The 27,547-nt window shown below is 45.0% G+C and overlaps 1 protein-coding gene across 3 annotated transcripts in view; it reads left to right on the top strand.

Moving 5' to 3' along the window:
- cpne2 (copine II) overlaps positions 1-25,943 on the top strand; it is a 360,136-nt gene extending 334,193 nt beyond the window's left edge. For all 3 annotated transcript variants that reach the window (XM_038806867.1, XM_038806868.1, XM_038806869.1), the window contains exon 16: positions 25,409-25,943. In XM_038806867.1, the coding sequence (XP_038662795.1) occupies positions 25,409-25,516 (108 nt within the window). In that variant the 3' untranslated portion in view covers positions 25,517-25,943. The remainder of the gene's footprint in view (positions 1-25,408) is intronic.
- Positions 25,944-27,547: the final 1,604 nt, after the last annotated feature.

The raw sequence follows: 27,547 nt of genomic DNA, 5'->3' as shown, positions 1-27,547 counted from the left end.
GGGCCGAAGGGCCTGTTCTGTGCTGTACTGTTCTATTCTGCTCATAATCCATTCAGTTCTACTGTGCAATGTGCATATATAGGCATCAGTTTAAGAATACATTTCTGCTTCACATAGTTGAATATCTGCTGACATATAGAATGTCAGAAAAAGCTGGAAATGCTCAGCAGGTCAGAAACAGAGTTAATGGGTGGGATTTCCATCCTCCCCTCCCCCACCGGCACAGCATGGTTTCTGCGGGGGAGTTGGCTGACCATTGGCCAGAGGCAGAATCTTCCAGTTCAGCCAATATCAATGGTGCTCTGCATCATTCAGCAGCCATGGTGCCGGGGAACCCACTGCAGGATGTTACCATCGACGGGACCGGAAGATCCTACCAGTGAGAAGTGCCGAAAAAGTCAGCCCAACGTTTCAGGTTGATGACCATTCAAAAGATCTTCAAGCTGAAATTTTAGCTGTTCCTCTCTCCACAAATGCTGTTAGACATGCTGAGTATTTCTAGAATTTTCTGTTTCTATTTCAGCTCTCGGCCTCGGGTGACTGTGTGGAGTCTGCACGTTCTCCCCGTGTCTGTGGGGGTTTCCTCTGGGTGCTCCGGTTTCCCCTCTCAGTCCAAAGATGTGCAGGTTAGATGGATTGGCCATGCTAAATTACCCAAAAGGATAGGTGGGGTTACGGGGATAGGGTGGAGGTGTGGGCTTGGGTAGGGTGCTCCATCCAAGGACTGGCACAGACTCAATGGGCTGAATGGCCTCCTTCTGCACTGTAGATTCTGTCCGCAGCAGTTTTCTTTTTTATTTATGCTGTGCTTAGTCCAACATCCAAAGGTACTTCCTGGTACTGTAATCCAGTCCAAAGTGAGACCATGTTAAAGAAGGGGACATTATGACGGGAAACCAAATAGAGATCATTTTTTTAAAAGAATTTAGAGTACACAATTATTTTTTTCCAATTAAGGGGCAATTTAACATGGCCAATCCACCTAACCTGCACATCTTTGGGTTGTGCAGGTGAGACCCATGCAGACATGGGGAAAATGTACAAACTCCACACAGACAGTGACCTGGGCCCGAGATCGAAACCAGGCCCTCAGCGCCGTAGGCAGCAGTGCTAACCACTGCACCACCATGCTGCCCAAGATCATTTTAAGGAATGTCATAAAGGAGCTGGAATGACAGAGGGGTGAAGGGAGGGATTTCTAGAGCTTGGAGGCTGCAAATGCTGATGCAAAGTGTCATGATATGCAAACATGCAACCCATGAACACTCAGAATAGGACACAACCAATGGGCAGTCAGGACACTCAGAGGTGGCGTCACCACAAGGGGGCATGACATAAACACTATAAAAGGGATGAGGTACTCACACCCTGCCTCTTTCCACAGAGACATCTGGAGAGTTAGACAAAGTTGATCAGCAGCATCACATCCCAGCACGTGACTTAGAACAAGCTGGTACAGTTAGACTGAGTTACTACAGTTAGATTAGCAGAGAGTCTAACTCATTTGAGAACTGTGTTAATAGTTCAACAAACACGTTAAACTCATTTCAGAGTCTGGAGCATCCTTTAGTTAAGACTGCATCAAGTAGCAGCCTGTGTTATCCGAAGCAGCATAACACAACACCAAGGAAGTGAGCCAGCATTTACTGTCCAGATCCACACATAAGGAATGGTCTGTTGGATGGCTGCATTATGTCCCAACCCAGGTCAGCAGTTTCTAGAGTGGATGAGGGGATATGCCAGAAGAGCAAAGGCGGCTTTGGGGAAACAAAATCAGGACTGCTTTGGCTCATTCTTCCAAATCCCATTCCGACTTGTAATTGCTAAATACTGGTAGCCCCACATCTACACCCAGCAGCAGCAGTACCATTATCTAGAAAAGGCCAAACAATTGCTAATCACACACCAGAATGTGGATTAAACATTCCGAAACATTATAAAAAAACACAGAGGAGAAGTAAATGCAATTATCATTAGGAAGTAGCTCTTTCCAGTTTATGACATTATCAGAGTCCCGCTGAATTATTAATCCATAACTTATAGCAAACCATCTTTTCAATGCTGTTAATATTTGCAAGTTCCTGTGTATGAAGCTTTTGTAGCACAAATGAAGATCTTGGTTTCCAATGACTAAGCTTCATGCCTCTTTAAGGGTGCATTGCTATTTGAATGATATTTACGCCACTTCTGTTAATGCTATCCATTTATTACAAAAATAAAATATTTTGTTAATCAGTTATTTTTTAATAAAATCCAAAATATATAAAAATATATTGAATGTAAGTATAGAATACATATATTTATACATACTGGAAGTACAGAATACTTTATATCTAAAATAGAATGTATAATATTTCAAAATCACGGGAATAATTTTTACACAATGTAAATGGTTTGTACACAATGTCCTTTCCACTAAAATTCCATTTTCGTTGTGAGCGGGTGGTAAATTCTCATATCCTCAATCTGACTCCACGTTGTGAGTGTAGCATCATCCTGTAGCTTGGTTGGTACCTGAATAGGCGCCGGAATGTGGCGACTAGGGACTTTTCACAGTAACTTCATTGCAGTGTTAATGTAAGCCTACTTGTGACAATAAAGATTATTTACATTTACCGAGTGTGGAACTGAACCAAACAGTTCTGGTGCATCCCCGATCCAACGTTTGGTCCAGGCTGAGCTAATTGATCTCAGACCAGAATTGGTGGGCCATTAGGATTGACTTTATCGCTTAAGGCAAGGGAGAGGCAAGTGGATTCGTCATCCAGGGTGTCCGCTATCGATGGCTCTTCAGTGACTATTGCTGGAAAGTTCCACTGCATCAAGGTTGGATGAGAACAGCAATAGATCTGGTTGTGGCTCCCTGCAGTCCAGTAGCAGAGCATCACCCACCAGGAAAGGCCATTTGGACAATGTACCAGAGAAGTCTGTGCCTGTGAAACTCAACTCCAGTGAATATTCAGAGGCTTCAGGAAAAGGAAATATAGACTGCCTTATCTCAGGGCATCCCAAAGCACCTTTACAGCAAATGAAGTACTTTTGAAATGCAGTCACTGTTGTAAGATTTGTCATGTTCCAGTATATTCTGGGAATATGTCCCGTGGTGGGGGGGGTGGGAACGTGGAATGTTTCCCGTGCAGAAGACCAGCAGGAATGTACACCATATCCTCTGGTCCCGTCCTAATTAATTATGCACCAGTCGCCATTAAACCTGGTGGTGGGGACGGTGCCAGAGTGGAAAGCTCAGCAGCCTTTTGTGCACAGCAAGGTGCACAAACAGCAAATGTGATAGCGGACAGATAATACGTTTCAGTTATATTGGCCAGAACTCCAGGCAAATTCCACTACTCTTCTTTGAAAGTGTTGTGAGAGCCGAGAGAGCAGATGGGGCTTGTTTTAACGTCTCATCTGAAAGAGGGCACCTAGAGATGTTGCCAAGAAAGAAAAATAATTTGTGTTCGTATATAGATTTTCATAACCTCAAGGCATCCCAAAGCACTTCAGAGCTGACCATTTGATTTTGTTGTAAGGAGTGAGTAGTAATATGGAAAGTTATATCTGATGAGCTGTGCACAGCACTGGTTTTGTTGCACGGCTGCTCTGCACGGCCAACTGTGAAAACATGGCAGCTGCTCTTTAAACACAGGAAATTGGAACTGCTTTGTATGAACAGTGAAGTTGGCACTGCCAAGCTAGCATCTGTGCATGGGTCCAGGTCCCCTGAATGTTATTTTTTGTAAATATTTTTACTGAACATTTATGTATAAAAACATAACACAAAAACAACAGCCGCCACAAACCCCTTGACCCCTAACAGCTGACAGTCACCAGCTCTTTAAAATACATAACAAACAGTTGCCATCTTATTTAGAACCTCCCAATTGACCCCCTCAGCGTGTATTTAACTTTCTCCAAAATCAAAAATTCCAGGAGGTCCCATAGCCACACCGAGGCACTGGGTGGAGAATGTGACCTCCGCTCCTGCAGAATCCGCCTCCAAGCAATCAGCGAGACGAAGGCTAAAACATCTGCCCCCACTCCTGCCTGCGACTCCGGCAGCTCTGACACCCCGAATATGGCCTCTAGGGGACCCGGCTCCAGCTCCCTGCCTAAGATCGCCAACAAGGTGCTGAAGAAAGAGCCCCAAAAGTTTGCTTAGGACATGCTCAGAACATAAGTACATGATCCTCTGGGCCCCTCCACACCGCTCACACTTATCTTCTACCTCCTCAAACACCCGACTCATCTTTTCCCTCTTTAAGTGTGCACGATGCACCACCTTCAGTTGAATGGGCCCGAGCCTCGCACACGACGATGTGGCATCCACCCTCTATAAGGCCAAACACCACATCCTTCCTCCACTTCACCCTCTAGCTCCTCCTCCCATTTCACCTAATCTCCCCAGCGATGCCCCATCCTCCGCCAGCAGCCTCCCAGATACCTGAAGTGTAGCCCTCCTCCAACCCGGACAGTGACAGTACCCACTCCACCAACATCGCAGATCGGAAAATTCGAATAAACCTTCCTCACAACTACCCAAATGCTTCTAACTGAGCGAGCCCGTACTTCTCCACTAACTCCCCCAAACTCGCAAACTGACCCTCCAGAAATAAATCCCCCATTGTTGCCACCTCCTTATCCTCCTATCCCCTAAACCTGCCGTCTACCCTAGCCCGCTCAAACATACGGTTGTCCTGATCGGTATTTTCCTCAACCCTCACCCCTGTTAAAGTGCTGCTGTAATTACCTCCATATTTTTAGCATAGCCACCACTATTGGGTTCCCCAAAAACTTCCTTGGAGAGAGCAGGAGCGGGTCACCAGCATCTGCAATCTCGCCCCTCACACGACTTGGCCTCCATCTTTACCCAAATTGACTCCTGTATCCTCTCTGAAATTTAGCACTTCTGTCAGCTTTCTTTTTATTTATGGTCCCCAGAGATAGCAATGGGGGGTGGTGGGGGTTTGGGGCAGTCTGCTGCAATATTTACTCTTACTTTGGTGTTAAGGGCAGAGGTCAGGAACTTTAACTCCCCACAAAACACCGGAGCTTTCATGCATGCGGAGACCGAGATTGGACTATACATACTCAGATTGACACTTTTACCTTTGGGCCGAGCTCACCTCTACATAAGAAAAATGGTGCAAAATCGCAGGTCACGTGATCAAAAGCAGCGCCTCATCGAGCAGGGGACAGGAAGAGAACATAGAACATACAGTACAGAATGAGGTCCCAAAAGTAACATCCCAGACAGGAGACAGGGATAGAAGCATGTTCCAGTTCATTCAAAAAGACAGGAGCAGAGAAACAGGTTCCAAATGAGAAGAGCTTTGAGGAGCAGAATTCCATCAAAGAAGATATCCAAAGGTTGATGTCCGCAGGCCATTGGGGCACAGGGACTGATTTGGAGCAGTAGTGTTCTGTTCAGTGCAGCCAAAGAGACAAAGCTGTTCTTGTGAGTTGATGCTTGAGTTGAATATTCAGAAAATCCAGGGGAACTGAATCTTGGGAGATGAGATTGAACCTCTTGTGAGCTGGACTGTTAATGCTGTTCACGTTGGAATTTCCAGGTGTACAGGTATTAAAAGATGAATATTAGAATTCCTTGTGAGAGACTTTTAGTTAGGTTGGCTGACTTACAGGGTTACTGATGTGTGGGTGGGTTGCTGAGAAATCTGTGGACTCCACTTTGGTCGCATTTGGCATTTATTGTGCTGTGTGATTCGTTCAACCACAGTTTGCCTGTTAATTTCCACCTAGAGTATAAGGTAGATGTTATAAATTGTTTAATCTTTCTGATCTTGTTTAGTAAAGTTTATTTTTTGTTCAAAACCTGGAGAATCTTGTGGTTTTATTCACAGCAAGTTAGTGTCTTAAATCTCAAATTTTGTACATTTTAAATAAAACATTATTGGTTCCAGTCATCAGGGACATTCCCCAAGTGATGACCAATCTTCTTTAGCTCAGTATGAGCAGTGATCTCCAGAGGTAGAAGAGTTTTAACTCAGACTTTTACTCACGTCAGCAGCCTTTCCCCTTGTGACCCCCCCCCCCCCCCCCCCCCCCCCTTCCCTGTTTTCATTAGCCTTTACAAACGCAAAGGGGCAGTTTAACATCTAGCATCCTGGAGCACACCCTTCCACTTTCACACACATTCAGCTGACCAACGGTTCAGAACTAGAGAGGAACAGCTGTCCCCCAGTCAGAACCAGGCCGCAACATCATCTGACACTAACAAAATCTGTATTGAGCCCTGAGCTCTTTCACAGATTCTTGGCTAGCTTTCTTACTTTACATTCCTCCTACCTGACACCATAGATAGCTGTTTTTTGTTTTATTGCTGGTTTTGTTTTTATTTCTCAAAGTTCTTCGTTCTCTAAAGACAGGTCAATTCCATGGAAGGAATCTTTATTGAAACAGAGTACAGCACTGGGAAGGCACAACTCAGAGCTCTCGCTTTTCGCCAAGTCCTTGTTCCTCGGCCCTGGAATTACAACTAAATTTACATTTTTGAACTGCAGATAGCTTCACAGCATTTCTGAGAGGAAATGACTAACTGATGATGAGTTCCAAACAGCTTACTGCTGTGAATCCGTGATACTCAGAACTGGGTGAAAGCAGTCTGAATGAATTAAAGGGAAGAATAGGAAATGGAGAGAGCTTTCAGTATAAATTGCTAGCCCCCATCACACACAATGTAAAATCATTATCTGAATATCCCCTGCCTGGCGAAAGATGCTGTGCTCTGCTTCTCTGAACAAACTAGCCGTTTAAAGCATAAAAACAGAAAATGCTGGAAATACTTAACAGGTCAGGCAGCATCTGTGGGGTAAGAATAAGAGTTAATGTTTCAGGTTTGTGCCCTGCTATTGGAACATTACATTTGCCTCTCTATTACAATCCCAGACCAATCCCAAACTGTTGCCAGGATACTAGACAGAAAACCCAATATTTTATTTAATTTGTAAGATTGTAAGGAAAGGGTACTTCGCCCCCATGAGTGATTTCATGCAGAAATAGGGCGATGGTATATTAAAACAAACTTTATTACCAACGCAGGATTGAAATAACTTTAACTTCATACAAGAAAACAGCTTACAATTACCCATTAAACAATTTATAACAATACAATAAAAAGGGCATGTGACACAGTGGTTAGCACTGCAGCCGATGGCACTGAGGACCCGGGTTCGAATCCCGGCCCTGGGTAATTGTCCGTGTGGCATTTTCACATTCTCCCCGTGTCTGCGTTGGTTTCACCCCCACAACCCAAAGATGTGTGGATTAGGTGGATTGGCCATGCTAAATTGCCCCTTAATTGGAAAAAAATAATTGGGTACTCAAAATTTATTTTAAAAAAAGAAATTCAGTAAAACAATAAATCCTAACTGCTATCTTTTATTTCCATTCAAGCAAAATCCATCTCGGGTTAAAATCCACTTTTAAACACAGTTAGCACGCCCAGGAATAAAAGAGATCCTTTAACTTTTATTCAAATTTTCAACAAATTTTAACCAACAAAACAAAGAAAAACAGTAAAACCATGAACATGAAACCATGGAAACAAACACCCATCCCCCATAGCGAACAAGTAACCCCCCCCCACCCCACCCCCCTCCCAGGGTTGCTGCTGAAATTGACCGCCCCCTAATACTCCGGCAGGAAGTCTAGAAACGGCTGCCACCGCCGGAAGAACCCTTGCACCGACCCCCTTAGGGCAAACTTTTTTTTTCTTCTTTTTATTAAAATTTAGTGTACCCAATTATTCTCTGCCAACCAAGGAGCAACCCAGCATGGCCAATCCATCTAGCCTGCACATCTTTGGGCTGTGGGGGCAAAACACACGCAAACACGGGGAGAATGTGCAAACTCGACACGGACAGTGACCCAGAGCCGGGATCGAACCTTGGACCTCGGCGTCATGAGGCTGCAGGGCTAACCCACTGCGCCACCGCGCTGCCCCCCTTAGGGCAAACTTGACCCTCTCCAGTTTGATGAACCCAGCCATGTCGTTGATCCAGGATTCCGCGCTCGGGGGCTTAGCATCCTTCCACTGTAAAAGAATCCTGCGCCGGGCTACCAGGGTCGCAAAGGCCAGAGTACTGGTCTCTTTCGCCTCCTGCACTCCCGGCTCCGATGCTACCCTGAAAATTGCGAGCCCCCAGCCCGGATCCACCCTGGAGCCAACCACCCTTGACAAGGTCCCCGCAACACCCCTCCAATAGCCCTCCAACGTAGGACACGCCCAAAACATGTGGCTGTGGTTTGCTGGGCTCCCCGAAAACCTGACACACCTGTCCTCTCCCCCAAAGAACCGGCTCAGCCTTGTCCCAGTCATATGCGCCCTGTGCAGCACCTTTAGTTAGGTTAAACTTAGCCGTGCGCAAGAGGAGGAATTCACCTTCCCCAGAGCATCCGCCCACATCCCCTCATCGATCTCCTCTCCCAGCTCCTCCTCCCACTTCTCTTTCAGCTCTTCCACCGAGGCCTCCTCCCCCTCCTGCATCACTTGGTAGATTGCCGAGATCCTCCCCTCACCGACCCACGTCCCCGACAGCACCCTGTCCTGAACCCCCCTTGGCGGCAACAGTGGAAACTCCGCCACCTGCCGCCTGACAAACGCCCTAATCTGCAAATACCTGAAAGTATTCCCATGGGGGAGACCCCACTTCCCCTCCAACTCCTCTAAGGTCGCAAACTTCCCGTCTAGGAAGAGGACCCCCATCCGCCTGATACCTGCCCGTTGCCAGCTCAAAAACCCTCCGTCCATCTTCCCTGGTACAAACCGGTGGTTCCCCTGTATCGGGGATCAAACTGAAGCCTTCGCCTCCCCCCTATGCCGCCTCCACTGCCCCCACATTTTGAGGGTAGCCACCACCACCGGACTCGTAGAATGCCTTGCTGGGGGGAGCGGCAACGGCGCCGTCACCAGCGCCTCTAGGCTCGTGCCCACGCAGGACGCCGTCTCCAACCTCTTCCATGCCGCCCCCTCCATCACCCACCTACGTATCATTGCCACGTTCGCAGCCCGGTAGTACCCACACAGGTTGGGCAGCGCCAACCCACCCACTTCCCTACCGTGTCTAGGAACACCCTCCTCACCCTCGGGGTCTTCTGCGCCCACACAAACCCCGTAATACCCCTACTGACCCTCCTGAAAAAAGCCTTCGGGATCATGATGGGTAGCACCGTCATTTTGACCGACTGGACCCTGCCCGCTAGGGAGAGTGGCAACACATCCCACCTCCTAAACTCCTCCTCCATCTGCTCCACCAGCTTCGTAAAGTTGAGTCTATGCAGGGCCCCCCAGCTCCTGGCTATCTGGACCCCCAGATACCTGAAGCACCTCTCTGCCCTTTTCAGCGGAAGCTCCCCTATCTCTCTCTCCTGGTCCCCCGAATGCACCACGAACAGCTCACTCTTCCCCACGTTGAGCGTATACCCAGAGAAGTCCCCGAACTCCCCAAGAATCCTCATCACCTCCGGCAACCCCCCCCCCGCCGGGTCTGCAACGTAGAACAATAAATCGTCCGCATACAACGACAGCCGATGCTCCTTCTTCCTCCCACCCCCCCCAGCATTATCCCCCTCCAGTTCCTCGATTCCCTCAGCGCTATGGCCAGGGATTCGATCGCCAACGCAAACAGCAGAGGAGACGGGGGGGCATCCCTGCCTCGTCCCCCGGTACAACCGAAAGGTTCTCCGACCTCTTCCCATTCGTCACCACACTTGCCACAGGGGCATCATACAACAGCCTCACCCACCTAATAAATCCCTCACCAAACCCGAACCTCTTCAAAACCTCCCAAGGGTATCTCCAATCCACCCTGTCAAAGGCCTTCTCCGCATCCATCGACGCCACTATCTCCACCTCCCTGTCCACCGCCGGCATCATTATGACATTGAGAAGCCTCTGCACATTAACGTTCAACTGCCCCCCCTTCACAAAACCCGTTTGACCCTCGTGAATAACCTGTGGCACCGCATCCTCCACCCTCCTGGCCAATATCTTGGCCAGCAGTTTCGCATTCACATTGAGGAGCGAAATCAGCCTATACGATCCACACTGAAGGGGGTCCTTATCCCGCTTCAAAATCAATGAGATTAACGCCCTGGACATCGTCGGGGCAAAGCACCCCCCTCCCTTGCCTGATTCAAGGTCCTCACTAGCAGCAGGTCTGAAAACTTCTTATAAAATTCAACCAGGAACCCATTGGGTCCCGGCACCTTCCCTGACTGCATGCTCCCCATCGCATTAACCAGCTCCTCCAGCTCAACTGGCGCCCCCAGACCCTCCACCTGCTCCTCCTCCACTCTCGGGAACTCCAGCTTGCCCAAAAAGCGGTCCATTCCTCCCTCCTCCACTGGGAGCACTGACTGGTATAACTCCTCATAGAAGGTCCTAAACACTCCGTTAATGCCCCTCGATCTCCGCACCAGACTCCCTCCTCCATCCCTAACCCTCCCTGTCTCCCTCGCCGCCTCCCGCTAAAGGGATCCTTTTTAAAAGACTGATTGGAGAGAGAGAAATCTGACCAGGAAACAGCCTGTAGATTGTTGTCTGTCTCAGAGTACTGTTCTGCTGCTGTCCTGATCATAGGCAAATCTTTAAGTCACTGTTTCGAGAGAAACTGCTCATCTATCCACAGTCAGTCTAAAACTGAATTTCCAAACCGAAAACTCAACACCTGACTGCTTCACCCACTGCACCAACTACATCCCAATAACTACATTATCCTACCAAACTAAACACAAATTGGCATGATTTAACAGAGAAGAACAGAGTCCGTTTTTGGTGCATTTAGTGGTTGTCTCTCAGCGCTTGCAGCCGAGAATAACCCCACTATTCAAATAGGACTTTATTTTGGCCTCAGCGATTCTGCTAATTTCCTGCACTGACCAACTCAGCTGGTAGGTGCAGGAAGAGATCAGGGTGCTATTTTTAAATGTTACCCCGTTCTCTGGACTGCCCCACCGCAGCCTCCGCACTCCCCTTTCTCCGCGCCCCCCCCCCGAAAACATTCAACTTACCTGTTAGGGGGTGCTGGAGCGCTCCCCTCATCCCACCTCATAAGGAGAGCACTCTTGGCCAGCCTGGCAGTGCCATGGTGTCCGAGTTACCGCAGGAGTGCCAGGTTACCACCCTGCCCAGAGCTCAACCATTTTCATGCCATTAAGGCCCATGCTTGCCACTACCTAATCACTACTTTCCGACCTATTGCTGTTTTAAAACATTGTAATCTATACAATGAGCCATAGGCCCAGATTTTCACCATGATGGAGAGCCTCTCCCGCATGGCCAAAATTCCAGAAATGGCTGGAAATTCTATGTTCCGCCCCCAAATACATTTCCTACTTTCGCAGGGGTGGGACTGGAGTTGGCCAGGGTTTGTGCATGTGCAGTTAAGGAGGTAGCTGACCATTTAAATCACTAGCTGTCTACACTGAAGTGAGATTTTGACAGGACAAGACTGCGAAGCCCCAAAATGTGCAGATTATACCAAGTAAGAGGAGATTTGAACCTGGTGGATTCATTTGATAGCCAGGCTTACCGCTTTGGATATGGTGCCGGGACACACGAGAGGTAAAGCACCCTTTGGGGCTATTTAGCACAGGGCTAAATTGCTGGCTTTGAAAGCAGACCAAGGCAGGCCAGCAGCACGGTTCAATTCCCGTAACAGCCTCCCCAAACAGGTGCCAGAATGTGGCGACTAGGGGCTTGTCACAGTAACTTAATTTGAAGCCTACTTGTAACAATAAACTATTTTCATTTCATTTCATTTTCATTGTGCATTAAAAAGTGCATACACACCTTGAAACTGTCAAGATGTCATGCAACAGTCAAAGGATACTAGGTGAGTTGGTATGGAGGAAGTACGGTCGGGTGATGGGTAGGGGGCATTCGTTGGAAAGAAGGTGACATAGAGATGTGGGCGGCAGAGGAGATGAGGGGCCATGGAGTGGGTAGCATGAGGTGGCATAGGGATTGGGTGGGGAGTGTTGAGGGCTGATTTATGTTCTCATTTTCTTTAAATAACTTATACAAAATGCTGGAATATAGAGACTTCCATCCAACCGCCTGCATACCATACTGCCTCCGCACCCATTCTGGGGGAAGCAGGCGTCACCTCCAATCCAGCCTGCCTCCTCCAGAATGAAAACCCAACCCATGGGCGAAGGTTGGGTTCACAGAATCATGTACTGCCAGTCTCTGTGCTCCCGACCCCGGAACAAAAATTTGGGCCTTAAGTCTTTCATTTTAGTTTCCCAATTTAGAAAAAATATGAAATGGCATTTGGGACATACTGAGATAGGAACTGCAAAGTGCTTGAATGAAGAGAATTCAGATACTCAGCAGTTAATTACCTGGAACTGACCTGGGTCGCTAGTTCCTGCCAGACCCAAAACTGGACAACGGATTCTACTGTTTAGAAACCGTATTGAGGAAAATTAGTTCAGCTTTTCTTTGGGCTTCAATTCAAATGGTATCAAGGCATAAATATATGAGTGGCTTTCCTCTCCTCGCCGGTGACACATTTTGAGACCCCTAGAGTTTGGCAACAGCAAAAAGAAGATCGAATTGGACCCATTTTATTCGACGATAAAAGCTGAAATATCCAATGAGAGAACTCCGCTGATATGAAAGAACAATCGCCGCCCAGTTTACATTTACAAGCATTTTAATTTTCAAGAAGAGGAGCCTGCTCCAAAAACAAAACATAGGGACTGCAATTGGCTTGACTGACAGAGAACTGCTTAACATTGCTTTCTGCATCCTTCTTTGTTGATTCTTGGGAGCGGCTCCCCAGTGTCTTTGAAGAGTCACAAGGGTAGACATCCATATGTATAAACCATATCCGTGAACCCTTCAGGGATCAAATTTCTATCCACGTTATTGAGGATAAGATTGTGAAAGAACTTGTGAAAGATCTATTAGACCAACAATAGCTACGGCAGCACGGTGGTGCAGTGGTTGGCACTGCTGCCGCACGGTGCCGAGATCCCAGGTTCGATCCCGGCTCTGGGCCACTGTAATGAACTCCAATTGGCTTTATTGGTTGGCCAATTGGAGTATGAGCTCCCTCAATGATAGCTCATTGAGGGGGCCCATATAATCACCTGTGTAGGCTTTGTGAGCCAGTCTTAAGTTGACTGGACTCCTAGCAGCACTGTTTGTAGCTGCTCCTGTAATATCGTTATTGTAAATAAATATTGGTGTGGTGACGGAACTCCTGCCTCCCGTGGATTACTACAGCCACTGTCCGTGTGGAGTTTGCACACTCTCCCCATGTTTGTGTGGGTTTCACCCCCACAACCCAAAGATGTGCAGGCTAGGTGGATTGGCCACGCTAAATTGCCCCTTAATTGGAAAAGATGAATTGGGTACTCTTAAATTTATTTTTTAAAAGGATTTTTAAAACTTTTAAAATTAAAAAAGAACAATGACTAGTTAGATAGTGTAGTGTGAAAAACTCCCAAAATGCTTCACTGACACTAGGAAAGAAATGGACACCAAGCCAAAGAAGATACTAGGAGGAATAGTCAAAATATTAGTCTAAGAGATGGGTACGGAGGAGGATTTTAAAGGAGAGATTTACAAAGCATAGAGTGATGCGTGCACAGTCAGGAAACGAACGGTGAGGTGAACAGCTGCCAAAGAAAGATTTAACCACAAGAACTTAAAATCTGAGGCATTGGGAACCAGGATCCAATGTGGGTCAGCAAGGATTGAGGTGTTGAGGCACAAGTTTTGACCGACACATGAATGTGACCAGAGAATGTCTTGACCAATAATGGAGAAGATAACAAGGCAAGGAGATAGCAATGAATAGGGGGAGGCAAGTTTATACGGAGAGATTTACAGAGAAGCATTTGGTGAATTCAGAGGAAAATGAGAAAGGATGACTGAGATGAAGGTTTAAATCATCAAGGATGAAGAATTGCTGGGTGTAGGAGGCTGAGAGGAGAAAGGAATGAGGATATCTCGGGGAGAATTTCAGAGTGGAGCTTTGCAGGAAGTTGGAAAATAAGGATTTTAAAGCAGAGCTAACTGGGATCAAAGAAGAGAGATGCTTTGAGGATGAGGGGGTACCAGAGAAGTAGAAGGGAGTGCAAGAGGTGACATGGTGAGAAGGGCTACACCAGTATGGTCGGATGGTGGAATGTACCACCAGGTCAGAGGGTTCAGTCAGGGACAGGATGGGACCACCCAAGTTTCAGAAAAAGTCAGGATCTTAATCATTCATATTAGGCACAGGAACAAAGAAATACATGGAAAGGAAAGTTGGGACATGGATACAAACAATCTGCAAAGAAATATGAATAGGTCATGTAAGTGAGCAAAAAGTTGGCAAATGGAGTATTATGTGGGAAAATGTGGAGTACATTTTGGAAAGCAGAACAAAGGAACAGAGTATTATCTAAATGGAGAAAAACTGCAGAAAGCTGCAACACAAAGGGACTTGGGGTACTTGTACATGAAACACAGAAAGCTAGCACACGAGTGCAACAGGCAATCAAGAAGGCTAATGGAATGTGGCTCTTACGTCAAGGGGGTTGGAGTATAGGTGTAGGGAAGTCTTGTTGCAACTGTACAAGGTACTGGTGAGATCACACCTGGGAGTACTGTGAGCAGTTTAGTCCCTTTATTTAAGGAAAGATATTTCATTGGAGTTGGTTCTGAGAAGGTTCACTGGGATGGTCCCCGGTATGATGGGTTTGTCTTATGAGAAAAGGTTAAACAGGTTGGGACTCTACACATTAGAATTTAGAAGAATGAGAGATAATCTTATTGTAACAAAGAGAATTCTTAAGGGGTTTCACAGGTTAAATGCGGGATGGTTGTTTCCCTCATGGGAGTGTCTCGGACCAGGGCATAGTCTCTGAATAAAGGGGATGCCAATTTAAGACTGAGATGAGGAGGAATTTCTTCTCTCAGAGAGTTGAGTCTCCTTTCCACAGGAGCTGTGGGGGCAGAGTCTTTGGGTGGAATTCTTAAGCCTCACTAGCCTGGCGACCGAAAATTCCTTCCCGAGGTCAATGGACCTTTACATGGTCCGCATCCCGTCTGTGGCGATCTTGCGGCTGGCGCAGCCAAAGAATCCAGCTCCTTGTGTATATTGAGGCTGAGATAGATAAGATTCTTGACCAGTAAAGAAATTAAGGAATATAGGGAAAGGAAAACGGACATGAGGAATGTCAGATCTGCCATGATCCTATTGAATGGGAGAGCAGCCTCAAAGTGCCGAAGGGACTACTCCTGTTCCTATTTCTTATGTTCTTATTTCATGGTACGGCACCAAGGGATGGAGTTTATGGCAAACAACAAAGACATGGGGTGGAATTTTAATGGCCCATTCGCCACGGGCACAATCCCATTATGTCCACTAAATCTCACAAGGGAACCATAATGGGATTTGCGCCTGTGAAATCTCGGTTTGAGATAATCTCCGACTTTCACCGCACTCCCCCCACATTTTGGGTAATGTGATCGGATTTACTCAAATTTTAATAAATATGAATATCCTTAAACGACTTTACGCCACAACGTCGGTCCACAGTGGGTCCTCCACCCCTGGCAGCGTGACATCAAATCACTGCTGGTTTCCTAAAAAAAAAGTCAAGATGACCACGCCAGGATGCGGAGGTGAGTATAGTCCCCAGGTGGTGACGGACATGGCCAGGCAGTGCCCTGGTACCTCCGACTCTACAATGCCCGCGAGACGACAACGGCACTGAAAACCGTCCGGGAGAAGCAAGTAACAACACCAACACCAGATCCATTCCCGTATTGCCCTCTCTGTATTGGACATAATTAATGTAATTGTTTCTCCGGCACCCAAATATATATGCAGCGCCCCAGTTTCCCTCCCGCCCCCCAAAAACAGGTGCATACATATGTGTTAAAAATATTGCTAACTGTACAGAGTTGCTGTTGTTGAACTAGTGCACAATATCCTACCAGTTTTTTTAAATTAGTTTAGTTTTCTTCTCTTCTGTATATATCTTTTTATTCTGTGTGCGTAACTATAAATATACTTTGTTCAAAAACCTAAAAAGAAATTTATTAAAAAATTCTGCAATGCCAGAGCAGACCGTCTGGGGAGCACCATTGGGCAGATCCTCCTCCATGTGTTTTGGGGGGGGGGGGGGAGGTGGAGGACTACAGGGGAGGGTAGTGACTGTGATGGGGAGGCTGGGTGCAGAATCCCATTTTTGTAGGTGTGTTTGTCTCCACCCCCTCCACCCCCCCCCCCCCCCCACCCCCCGAAAACCACCCATGAGATCCTCACCAGCACTTGAAATTGCATAGAGTGCAGTTTAATCAAGTGGGAAAAAGCATCTGTGAATCCAGCGAGTTTCACACAGCTTGTCTCGCCTGATCCAGCCAGCATTTTTTGCGACAAATTTCACCTATTGGCTTTGGTGTTCTCAAGATTAATTAATTTCTGCTCATCCAGTGCATGGAGTTGGACAAGCAGCAGCATGACAAATCAGAAGCAGTGGAGATGTTGAGACAAGTAGTGGTGTTGTAGAGATTGATGGTGTCACTGTAGCTGTGGAACCTGACATGATGCTTTCGGATGATGTCAACAAGGGGTAGCAGGCGGGTGGGAAGAATGAGGGACCTAGGATGCATCTTTGAGCGTCTCCAGAAATAACAGTGCAGGAGGAGAGACAGAGAAGCCATTGCAGGTGATACTGTGGCTATAATGCACCAAGTGCTGGAAATGGGTTTAGAACAGGTAGGTTATTGATGGTCAGCATGGGTGCAATGGGTCGAAGGGCCTCTTTCTGTGCTGTAAAACTCTATGACTCTATCACTAAGAATGGAGCTGGGCAAGGACAATTCCACCTATCTTGATGGTGGAGAGATGGTTCAGGACAATGCTGTGGTCAGCCATGTCAAAGGCTGCAGATGACCAAGAAAGGTGAAGGGGAATAAAGCACCATGTGAATAGTTACATAGGACGTCATTTGTGACTTTAATCAAAGCTAATGTTCATCTTATTGGAGCATCCTGTAAACTAGGCACCACAAAAAAAAATCTGCTGTACCAACAACCCAGCTTCTTTTTACAGCCTCACTCCATTATACATCCCATTGTGTGCTAAATTGTGCCCTCAATATTTAAAATCTCACTTCCATTTCAAATCCTGCCGTCAGCCAACTATGAAACTTGATGCAGAATGGTGGCAGTAATTAAAAGCCATCAGCAATAAGATTACAAGGTTTTCTTCCTCCTGTTAATTCCAACCAATTTGACACTAGAATTTCCTCACAAACAAATCACTTTGCTCCCCTGGCTATCAGTATAAGGCTATGGCTTGGAAGGTGATGGACTCTTCCACACCAACAGATTGAACAGCAAGAAACATGAATCCACACAGAAGATGACTGAATACCATTCTCCAAATCAGCAATCCTTCAGTCTCATTACCTGCAGCGTTGTTAGGTTACAAAGAACGAAGAAAAGTACAGCACAGGAACAGGCCCTGCCGACCATGCTGCGCGTCTAAACTAAAATCTTCTACACTTCCAGGGTCCGTATCCCTCTATTCTCATCCTATTCATGTATTTGTCAAGATGCCCCTTAAACGTCACTATCGTCCCTGTTTCCACCACCTCCTCCGGCAGCGAGTTCCAGGCACCCACTACCCTCTGTGTAAAAGAACTTGGTTCATACATCTCTAAACCTTGCCCCTCACACCATAAACCTATGCCCCCTAGTAATTGACCCCTCCACCCTGGGAAAAGCCTCTAACTATCCACTCTGTCTATACCACTCATAATTTTGTAGACCTCTATCAGTTTGCCCCTCAACCTCCGTCGTTCCAGTGAGAACAAACCAAGTTTATTCAACCTATCCTCATAGCTAATGCCCTCCATACCAGGCAACATCTGGTAAATCTCTTCTGCACCCTCTCTAAAGCCTCCACATCCTCTGGTAGTGTGGCGATCAGAATTGAACACTGTACTCCAAGTGTGGCCCAACTAAGGTTGTATACAGCTGCAACATGACTTGCCAATTTTTATACTCAATGCCCCGGCCAATGAAGGCAAGCATGCCATATGCCTTGACTACCTTCTCCACCTGTGTTGCCCCTTTCAGTGACCTGTGGACCTGTACACCTAGATTTCTCTGACTGTCAATACTCTTGAGGGTTCTACCATTCACTGTATATTCCCTACCTGCATTAGACCTTCCAAAATGCATGACCTCACATTTGTCCGGATTAAACTCCATCTGCCATCTCTCCTCCCAAGCCTCCAAATGATCTAAATCCTGCTGTATCCTCTGACGGTCCTCAAAGCTATCCGCAATTCCACCAACCTTTGCGTCGTCTGCAAACTTACTAATCAGACCAGTTACATTTTCCTCCAAATCATTTATATATACTACGAACAGCAAAGGTCCCAGCACTGATCCCTGCAGAACACCACGAGTCACAGCCCTCCAATCAGAAAATCACACTTCGATTGCTACTCTCTGCCTTCTATGACCTAGCCAGTTCTGTATCCATCTTGCCAGCTCACCCCTGATCCCGTGTGACTTCACCTTTTGTACCAGTCTGCCATGAGGGACTTGGCAAAGGCCTTACTGAAGTCCATATAGACAATATCCACTGCCCTATATGCATCAATCATCTTTGTGACCTCCTCGAAAAACTCTATCAAGTTAGTGAGACACAACCTCCTCTTCACAAAACCACGCTGCCTCTTGCTAATACATCCATTTGCTTTCAAATCCTGTCTCGAAGAATTCTCTCCAGTAATTTCCCTACCACTGACGTAAGGCTCACCAGCTTGTAGTTCCCTGGATTATCCTTGCTACCCTTCTTAAACAAAGGAACAACATTGGCTATTCTCCACTCCCTGGGACATCACCTGAAGACAGTGAGGATCCAAAGATTTCTGTCAAGGCCTCAGCAATTTCCTCTCTAGCATCCTTCAGTATTCTGGGGTAGATCCCATCCGGCCCTGGGGACTTATCCACCTTAATATGTTTCAAGACGCCAACACCTTGGCTTTTTGGATCTCAATGTGACCCAGGCTATCTACACACCATCCTCCAGACTCAACATCCACCAATTCCTTCTCTTTGGTGAATACTGATACAAAGTATTCATTTAGTACCTTGCCCATTTCCTCTGGCTCCACACATAGATTCCCTCGCCTGTCCTTCAGTGGGCCAACCCTTTCCCTGGCTACCCTCTTGCTTTTTATGTACGTGGAAAAAGCCTTGGGATTTTCCTTAACCCTATTTGCCAATGACTTTTCGTGATCCCTTTTAGCCTTGCTGACTCCTTGCTCAAGTTCCTTCCTACTTTCCACAGAGGCTTCGGCTGTTCCCAGCCTTCTAACCCTGACAAATGCCTCCTTTTTATTTTTGACGAGGCCTACAATATCTTTTGTTATCCAAGGTTCCCAAAATTTGCCGTATTTATCCTTTTTCCGCACAGGAACATGCCGGTCCTGAATTCCTTTCAACTGACATTTGAAAGCCTCCCACATGTCAGATGTTGATTTACCCTCAAAAATCGGCCCCCAATCTAGATTCTTCAGTTCCTGCCTAATATTGTTATAATTAGTCTTCCCCCAATTTAGCATATTCACCCTAGGACCACTCTTATCCTTGTCCACTAGCACTTTAAAACTGACTGAATTGTGGTCACTGTTCCTGAAATGTTCCCCTACTGAAATTTCTACCACGTGGCTGGGCTCATTCCCCAATAACAGGTCCAGTACAGCTCCTTCCCTAGTTGGACTATGTACATATTGTTTTAAGAAGCCCTCCTGGATGCTCTTTACAAACTCTGCTCATCCAAGCCCCTAGCACTAAGTGAGTCCCAGTCAATATTGGGGAAGTTAAAGTCTCCCATCACAACAACCCTGTTGCTTTTACTCCTTTCCAAAATCTGTCTACCTATCTGCTCCTCTATCTCCCGCTGGCTGTTGGGTGGCCTGTAGTAAACCCCCAACATTGTGACTGCACCCTTCTTATTCCTGAGCTCTACCCATATAGCCCGCCTGCCCTCTGAGGTGTCCTTCCGCAGTACAGCTGTGATATTCTCCCTAACCAGTAGCGCAACTCCACCACCCCTTTTACATCCCCCCCCATCCCGCCTGAAACATCTAAATCCTGGAACGTTTAGCTGCCAATCCTGTTCTTCCCTCAACCAGGTCTCTGTAATGGCAACAACATCATAGTTCCAAGTACTAATCCAAGCTCTATCATCTGCCTTACCTGTTACACTTCTTGAATTAAAACATAAGCACTTCAGGCCACCAGTCCCGCTGTTTTCAGCAACATCTCCCTGTCTGCTCTTACCAGTTGCTGCTGGGATTTGAGCCTCTGGTCACAGGCATACAAAGGGGGAAATGTTGCAGCCATTACATTTTCAGCCTGCTTTTGGTTGATTGCTTTTCAATAACACCCCAATAGATCAGTCCTGACAACCGTGACCTCCTTAAATATCAGACACATCACAAGTGATCTATTTCACACCCTGGGTTTGTGAAAAACTGCAACATGGAAATCTAAACACTATACATTCTTCAATATAAAAATGATCACTTCTTACAGCTACATTAGATAGAAGCGCGGCTGTATAAACAAGACACCCACATGACCCCCCAAGGGAGGATTAGCTTGACTATTAGCTGAAGCAAGCTGCTAACCCACTGCCACCAAGGCAAATATTGCCTTCTCTCAACTGCCTACAATTGTAGCGCTGGAAAGTTGCTGATTAAAGTTTAGAACATAGACAATTAACCTTTTGATTGCCAGGTGTTTCAGCAAATCTCCCAGCTGTACCAGTTAACGGCTTTCCTTTGTTTTCAGGTGTATTTACTCTTGATGGTAAAATAAACATTATTACAATAATGAAGAAACTCAAGTATCAGCCATATGATGTGGTTCTGTACGTTGGTGCTCCCGTCATCTGCACTTTTGGTCATAAGGGCTCAACATGCATCAGAGACTGGTCCAGAACACAGCAGGAATCAGACTGGGAGAGAGAAATACTATGTGGTTGGGCTTGGGTGGGAGACCAGGGAGAGTCAGGCTGGAAGGAAGACAAGTGGGCACTGAAAGATCAGAAAGAGCTATTTACAAGTAGATTTATGCAGCGCCATGCATTTAGACTGAATAGCAATCGGGAACCTTGCCCTGCCAAATTAGGTTCTTCTTGGGTCACAGAGGCTCCTTCAGTGCAGCATTTTTCTTTAAAAAGGAACATCAAGCAATCATAGGCTGATTTGGACATAAAACTTACCTGGTTGATAGGCAGAGACAAAATGGGACACTCAATTACCCACTGATTTCATTACAAATAATGTCAGTATCACTGCACCCTTAAGCAATATGAATCCTGAAAAACAATTACATTCAAAAAACGTCAGCCACAAACAAAAAATTGAAACACTTCACCTGTATTCACCCTGCCATTTATTTTTATTCCTCTGCTCGTTCTGCTCCCCGATTTATTTTTATTGCAAATTGATTTTTTAACCTCTCTTAAACCAGTTTTTAAAAACTTTTTAAAAATGTCCTCCTGTTTAGATTTTTCTCCCACCGCCACGCTAATCCATTAAAGAGAGAAAAGCAGCTTTCTTTTTTAAATTGACTTTCAAAGAACAATACAGCACAGGGACAGGCCCTTCGGCCCTCCAAGCCTGCGCCGATCATGTGTCCTATCTAGACCAACCACCTGTATCTTCTATACCCCGTCTGTTCATGTGTCTATCCAGATAAGTCTTAAAGGTCGCTAAATTATCTGCTTCAACCACCTCACTTGGCAGTGCATTTAAGGCCATCACCCACCACCCTCTGTGTAAAAGGTTTCCCCCGAACATTTCCACTGAACCTTTCCCCCCTGACCTTGAACTTCTGCCTCCTTGTAATTGTCATTTCTGCTCTGGGAAAAGCCTCCAACTGTTCACCCTATCTATACCCCTAATAATTTTATAAACTTCTACCAGGTCGCCTCTCAGCCTCCATCTTTCGAGGGAGAACAATCCCAGTTTATTCAAACTCTCCTCATAGCTAATACCTTCCATACCAGGCAACATCCTGGTAAACCTTTTCTGTACTCTCTCCAAAGCCTCCACGTCCTTCTGGTAGTGTGGTGACCAGAATTGGACACAGTATTCCAAATGTGGCCCAGCCAACGTTCTATATAACGGTCACATAATTTTCGAGCTTTTATACTCTATACCCCTTCTTTTGAAGGCAAGCATGCCATATGCTTTCTTTACCACCATTTCCACCTGTGCTGCCACTTTTAAGGATCTGTGGATCTGCACGCCCAAATCTCTGTGTCTCTATGCTCCTGATGGTTCTGCCATTTATTTTATAGCTCCCACCTGAATCGGATCTACCAAAATGCATCACCTCATTTTTGTCCGGGTTCAATTCCACCTGCCATTTCTCTGCCCAATTTTGCAGCCTAATTTTGCAGCCTATCTATATCCGGTTGTATTTTCTGACAATCTTCATCACTATCCACAACTCCTGCAATCTTAGTATCATCCGCATTTGTAGGCAGTCCAAACCTAGATTATGAAGTTGTATTATTATTGTTCCCAAAAACAAAGAGCCCTCAAGCCTCATCCACCAATTTCCAATGTGACTCGTCTGTACCTGTCTTTGCTCCACATTCACATGTCTGTTGATTTCATGTTGAAAATTTCAATTTATCCATCATCCACAGCCATCTAGGGAGAGAGTTCCAGATTTCATTATTGTGTTTATTGAATAAGTGTTTTTGAGTGACTTGACTGTAATTTTAAGACTATGTCCTCCATTCTATATTTCACTGACAGTGGGCAAGAATTTCTCTGTAAGCATCTACCTTGTCCAATGCCTTTATTGCTTTTTTGCAACCTTAATTAGATCAACCCTCAACTTTGCAAACTTAAAGAAACACACATCATGTTTATACAACCTATTCTCATGATTAAATTCCATGTACGACCACGGGCACACCGCCACCTGTAAGATCTGCACTACCCTGACTTTGATGTGCAATCACCAGTCATTCATTGTTGTTGGGACGTAGATCCAGAAGTTCCCTCACTACCATCACTCTACGTATACTTTCACCACATAGACTGCAGCAGTTCAAGGAGGCAGCTGATCACCATCTTCTCAAGAGTAGTTTTGGATGAGCAATAAATACTTCACCAGCAACACCCACAATCCCTCAGATTTTTTTTTAAAACATCAAGGGAAACTGCAGTGTACCCATTCTAAAAAACAAAACTATTCAAGTTCAGCATCAAAATTAAAAGCAATATTCCAGGTGGGATTCTGAATTTGTGCAACTGAAGCATTACTGCCTCCTCCAGCTCTCACAGCATAAATTCTATTAGCTTATTAAATTACTTTCTGTACCTTTACACCAGCTTTTAGTGATTCAGTTACATAGACACACAAATCGTCTTGCTTCTCCAGCGTACCTAGTCATCACCATTCAAAAATATTTCCGATTTCCAGCCTCACACTTCCCCAAGTTAAACTCAATCGGCAATAGTTTTGATCAGTCACTTTGTCAATATCACCTAGTAAGTTCCTGCTCCCATCTATCCAACTTCCTAACTGGCTGTTAAATACAAACTTGTATATAAATCTCTTTACAATAAATTACTTGGATGAAGGTTCAAAACACTGAAGCATTAGTCCAGATCTACAGAAATGGCCACTTGTCACATTCCACCAATCAAAGAATATTACTTTTACCCTCACGCTGTCTCCTACCTCCCAACCAATTACTGTCCCACATCAAACAGTTACCTCGAATTCCACGCACTTTCATTTTTGTCCATACTGTCTTGTGCAGAATCTTATATCTCTGGAAGTCCATACATCAATAGACACTTCTCCATCCCCCCTGGTGACTGATTCAATTAGTCAGTAATGACCCCGCATTCACAAATTCACTTTTGATCAGCTTACATTTGTCCAAATGCACAGTCTCCGTCTATAATTTTCAATAACTTACACACAACTGAATCTAAATTGATGCAAGATTCCCATTATAGAGGCAGCACGGTAGCAGTGGGTAGCGCTATTGCTTCACAGTTCCAGTGTCCCCAGTTCGATTCCCAGCTTGGGACACTGTGCGGAGTCTGTACAGTCTCCTCGTGTCTGCGTGAGTTTCCTCCGGGTGCTCCGGTTTCCTCCCACAAGTCTCGAAAGAAGTGCTGTTAGGTAATTTGGACATTCTGAATTCTCCCTCTGTGTACCTGAACATGCGCCGGAATGTGTCAACTAGGGTTTTTCACAGTACTTTATTGCAGTGTTAATGTCAGCCTACTGGTGACAATAAAGATTACATTACTTTTTAACTTTCTGTACTATTTCCAGCATTTACAGTTTGTTACAGGAAACTCTAGATGACACATGAATTACAAGTCCATCAGAAACTTTGTGGTTCATTTATATATGTTTAAAGCTATTCATTCAACACTCATGCATGAAGCAGTTCAAGTCATGGATTCCTTACCTCATTGAATCGGTTTTACTTGCGTTGAACATAAGAAACAGGAGCAGTAGACCACAGAGCTTGTTGAGCCTCGTCTGCTATTCAATACGATTATGGCTAATCCTCTGCCTCAGTTTCACTTTCCCACCCACTCACCATATTTCCTCGATTCCCTCAGAAACCAAGTATCCATCTATCTCAGTCTGAACATCCAAACCTGCTAGGGTAGGGAATTCCAAAGATCTACAACCCTTTGACTGACATCTTACCCTGATACTCCACATTTTAGATTCCGCAGCCAAGGGAAACAATCTCTCTGGCGGCCCCTTCAGAATCTTGTATGTTACAATGAGATCACCTCTCATTCTTCTCAACTCCAGAGAGTATAGGCCCAATTTACTCAGGCGGCCATCATAGAGCAACCCTCACATCTCAGGAATTGATCTCAATGAATCTTTTATGTAACATCTCCAATTCAAATATATCCTTCCTTAAATATAGAGACCAAAGTGTTTCTTTTATTCATTTTTTCCAATTGGGGGGCAATTTAGCCTGGCCAATCCACCTAGCCTGAACATCTTTTGGGTTGTGGGGGCGAAACCCACGCAAACACGGGGAGAATGTGCAAACTCCACACGGACAGTGACCCAGAGCCGGGATCGAACCTGGTACCTCGGTGCCGTCAGACAACAGTGCTAACCACTGCGCCACTGTGCTGCCCTGAGAATTTTGGAAATCATAACCCGTGCATCCACCATCTCTGCAGTGATCTCTTTTAGAACCCTCGAATGTAGGCATCAGGCCGAGGGGATTTGGCAGATTTTGGTCACTTCAGTTCCTCCAATATATTTGAGCACGATTTATATGACTAAACCGTATATGTGGTAGCATTAAAACATTTTATTTTTGCTGTTATTCAGGTTCCTAAAGAAACTTTGGCCAAATCCGTCCTGGCAGAACTACCCCAGCAAGTTGTTCAATATTTCAAGCAAAGAAATCTTCCACCCGTCAACTCAGATCCAGCCTAACGCCAAACCATCGAACTTAGAGCCTGCATGATACCAAATTCCCCTCCATGCCCTCTGAAAACGTTTACAGAATTAATCTTTGCATGTTTTGCAGCACATTTGTAATGTTTTGTTTTCATCGTTTCAAAAAGATATATTTCCTATAACTCAAGTCTTAATTTGTTTGTAAGGAGAATCTGGTGCTTTGTAAAAGTATGATAATTAACACTAAGAATGGTCGACTTTTTTTCCACGTCGCCACTGTTAAAGTATTGAATGTATCTTTGTACTATTGGATGTTATGTATCTGTTTTTTTAATTATCAAAACAAAAGTTTTAAAACAACAATTATTGACTTACAAGAAGGACAGAGCTGAAAGTAACAAGTGTTCTCTCATTTTGTGTCAATGTTGTCTGTATGATTAAAATAAACTACTTTTGTCAAACTTATGTTTGGATATTTTACACTATTTACCTGTAATACTTACTTACAGTGCAATGTTTCAGTAAATTAAGTTGTATTTACATCAAAAGTCTCCCCTTCGCCTTTTTTTCAGTACAAACTTTGAAATATTGTTGAAGGGCCTAATGGCTACTTTTAAGTAGACTGCTTCTCTAGGAGATTGACACTGGTGACTAGCTACTTCTGCACTAAGGGTAAAAAGAGGAAATAATTAATCTACCAGAAGCAAACGCTGCAAACGTAGAAGGTTCACAAGCTATATACATGGAGGATTGATGCAAAGCAGCCAATGCTAACTCATAGAATAAAAAGCTACGATTCTCATCCTTGTATCATCACACTGATCTGTGAACAAATTTAAGTTAGGAAATTGACCAGTGGAGAATTGCCTCATTGGTTATGGCTGTATTTGCATCCATTGTGTCAGTTCCTTCTCTCTCCATATGGCCGCATGTATCAGGATTGGTCTGGCACATTTGACTTCTTTGCCAGGATTGAGTGTGCTGTTGCTGCACTGTGTTCATCGGTACAGCTGCCAAGAATTAAAACAGTCTAATCAACCAGAACATGGAGTTTGAATGTCCTAGGCTCATTCTAAATCTATGTTTGAACCAGATTATTAAATTGGGTGTCATTCTGCTTTATTGGTATATTTTAAATAATCAAATTTGATATTTCCATGTCTTTCTTTATTCCCTTTTTATTGAACTTGGTTAATTGCAACCAAAATCTGGTACACTAGCTTGAGAAAACGTATTTGATCAAGTAATTGGACAAGAGTAGGCTCTCTGCATTAAAGCAATACCAAATTACTTCTATTAAAAGGTTGCGAATCTGTGGAATTCACTACCCCAGAGTGCAGTGAATGCTGGACAGTAAGTAAATTTGAGGAGGAGACAGACAGATTTTTAATTAGTAATGGGTTGAAGGATTATGGAGAATGGGCAGAAAATTGGAGTTCAAGCCGAGATAAGATCTGCCGTGGTTACACGGAATGTGGAGTAGGCTCAAGGGGCTGGATGCCTACTCTTGCTCCAAGTTCTTATGTTCTAAATTAGATGATTCTTTATTTACAAAATTTAGTAGCCATATAACATGGTGTTTGGTAGCATTATATTAACCCAGCAAATTGTGCTGTTTCAAGCAGATGTCGGAGAGAAGTAGATGCTGTGACAGACAAGAGGGGCATGGGAAGCAATACAGACATCACATAAAGTAATGATACTCCCAAAAGTTAAAATCAGCAGTTTTCAAGTTTTATTTCCATCGTCTGCAAATCTGCATTTGTTGCAAGTTAACAACTGATTGACAGTAAAAACATAAATCATATCTGGTGAAGTTACATTCTCCCAATTAAAATTGGAATTAAATACTCCCTCTAGCTATTGCAAAGACTGATGGGGTTTGCATCATTTAGATTACGTAATCCTGTATGTAGTCTGCCAGCAAGAATAACTTGTGCGATATTGCCCTATAATCAGATTCCTAGATTATGTTCAGGGACAGCCTAGGTTCACACACCCTCCAATTTTCTTTCCTCAAACCCTTGCTTATCGTGACAAGTCCACAGATCAAGAAATTGCCATAAG

Source organism: Scyliorhinus canicula, chromosome 9 (assembly GCF_902713615.1).
Source record: "Scyliorhinus canicula chromosome 9, sScyCan1.1, whole genome shotgun sequence".
Lineage (NCBI taxonomy): Eukaryota > Metazoa > Chordata > Chondrichthyes > Carcharhiniformes > Scyliorhinidae > Scyliorhinus > Scyliorhinus canicula.
This window is presented reverse-complemented; position numbering and strand designations above follow the sequence as displayed.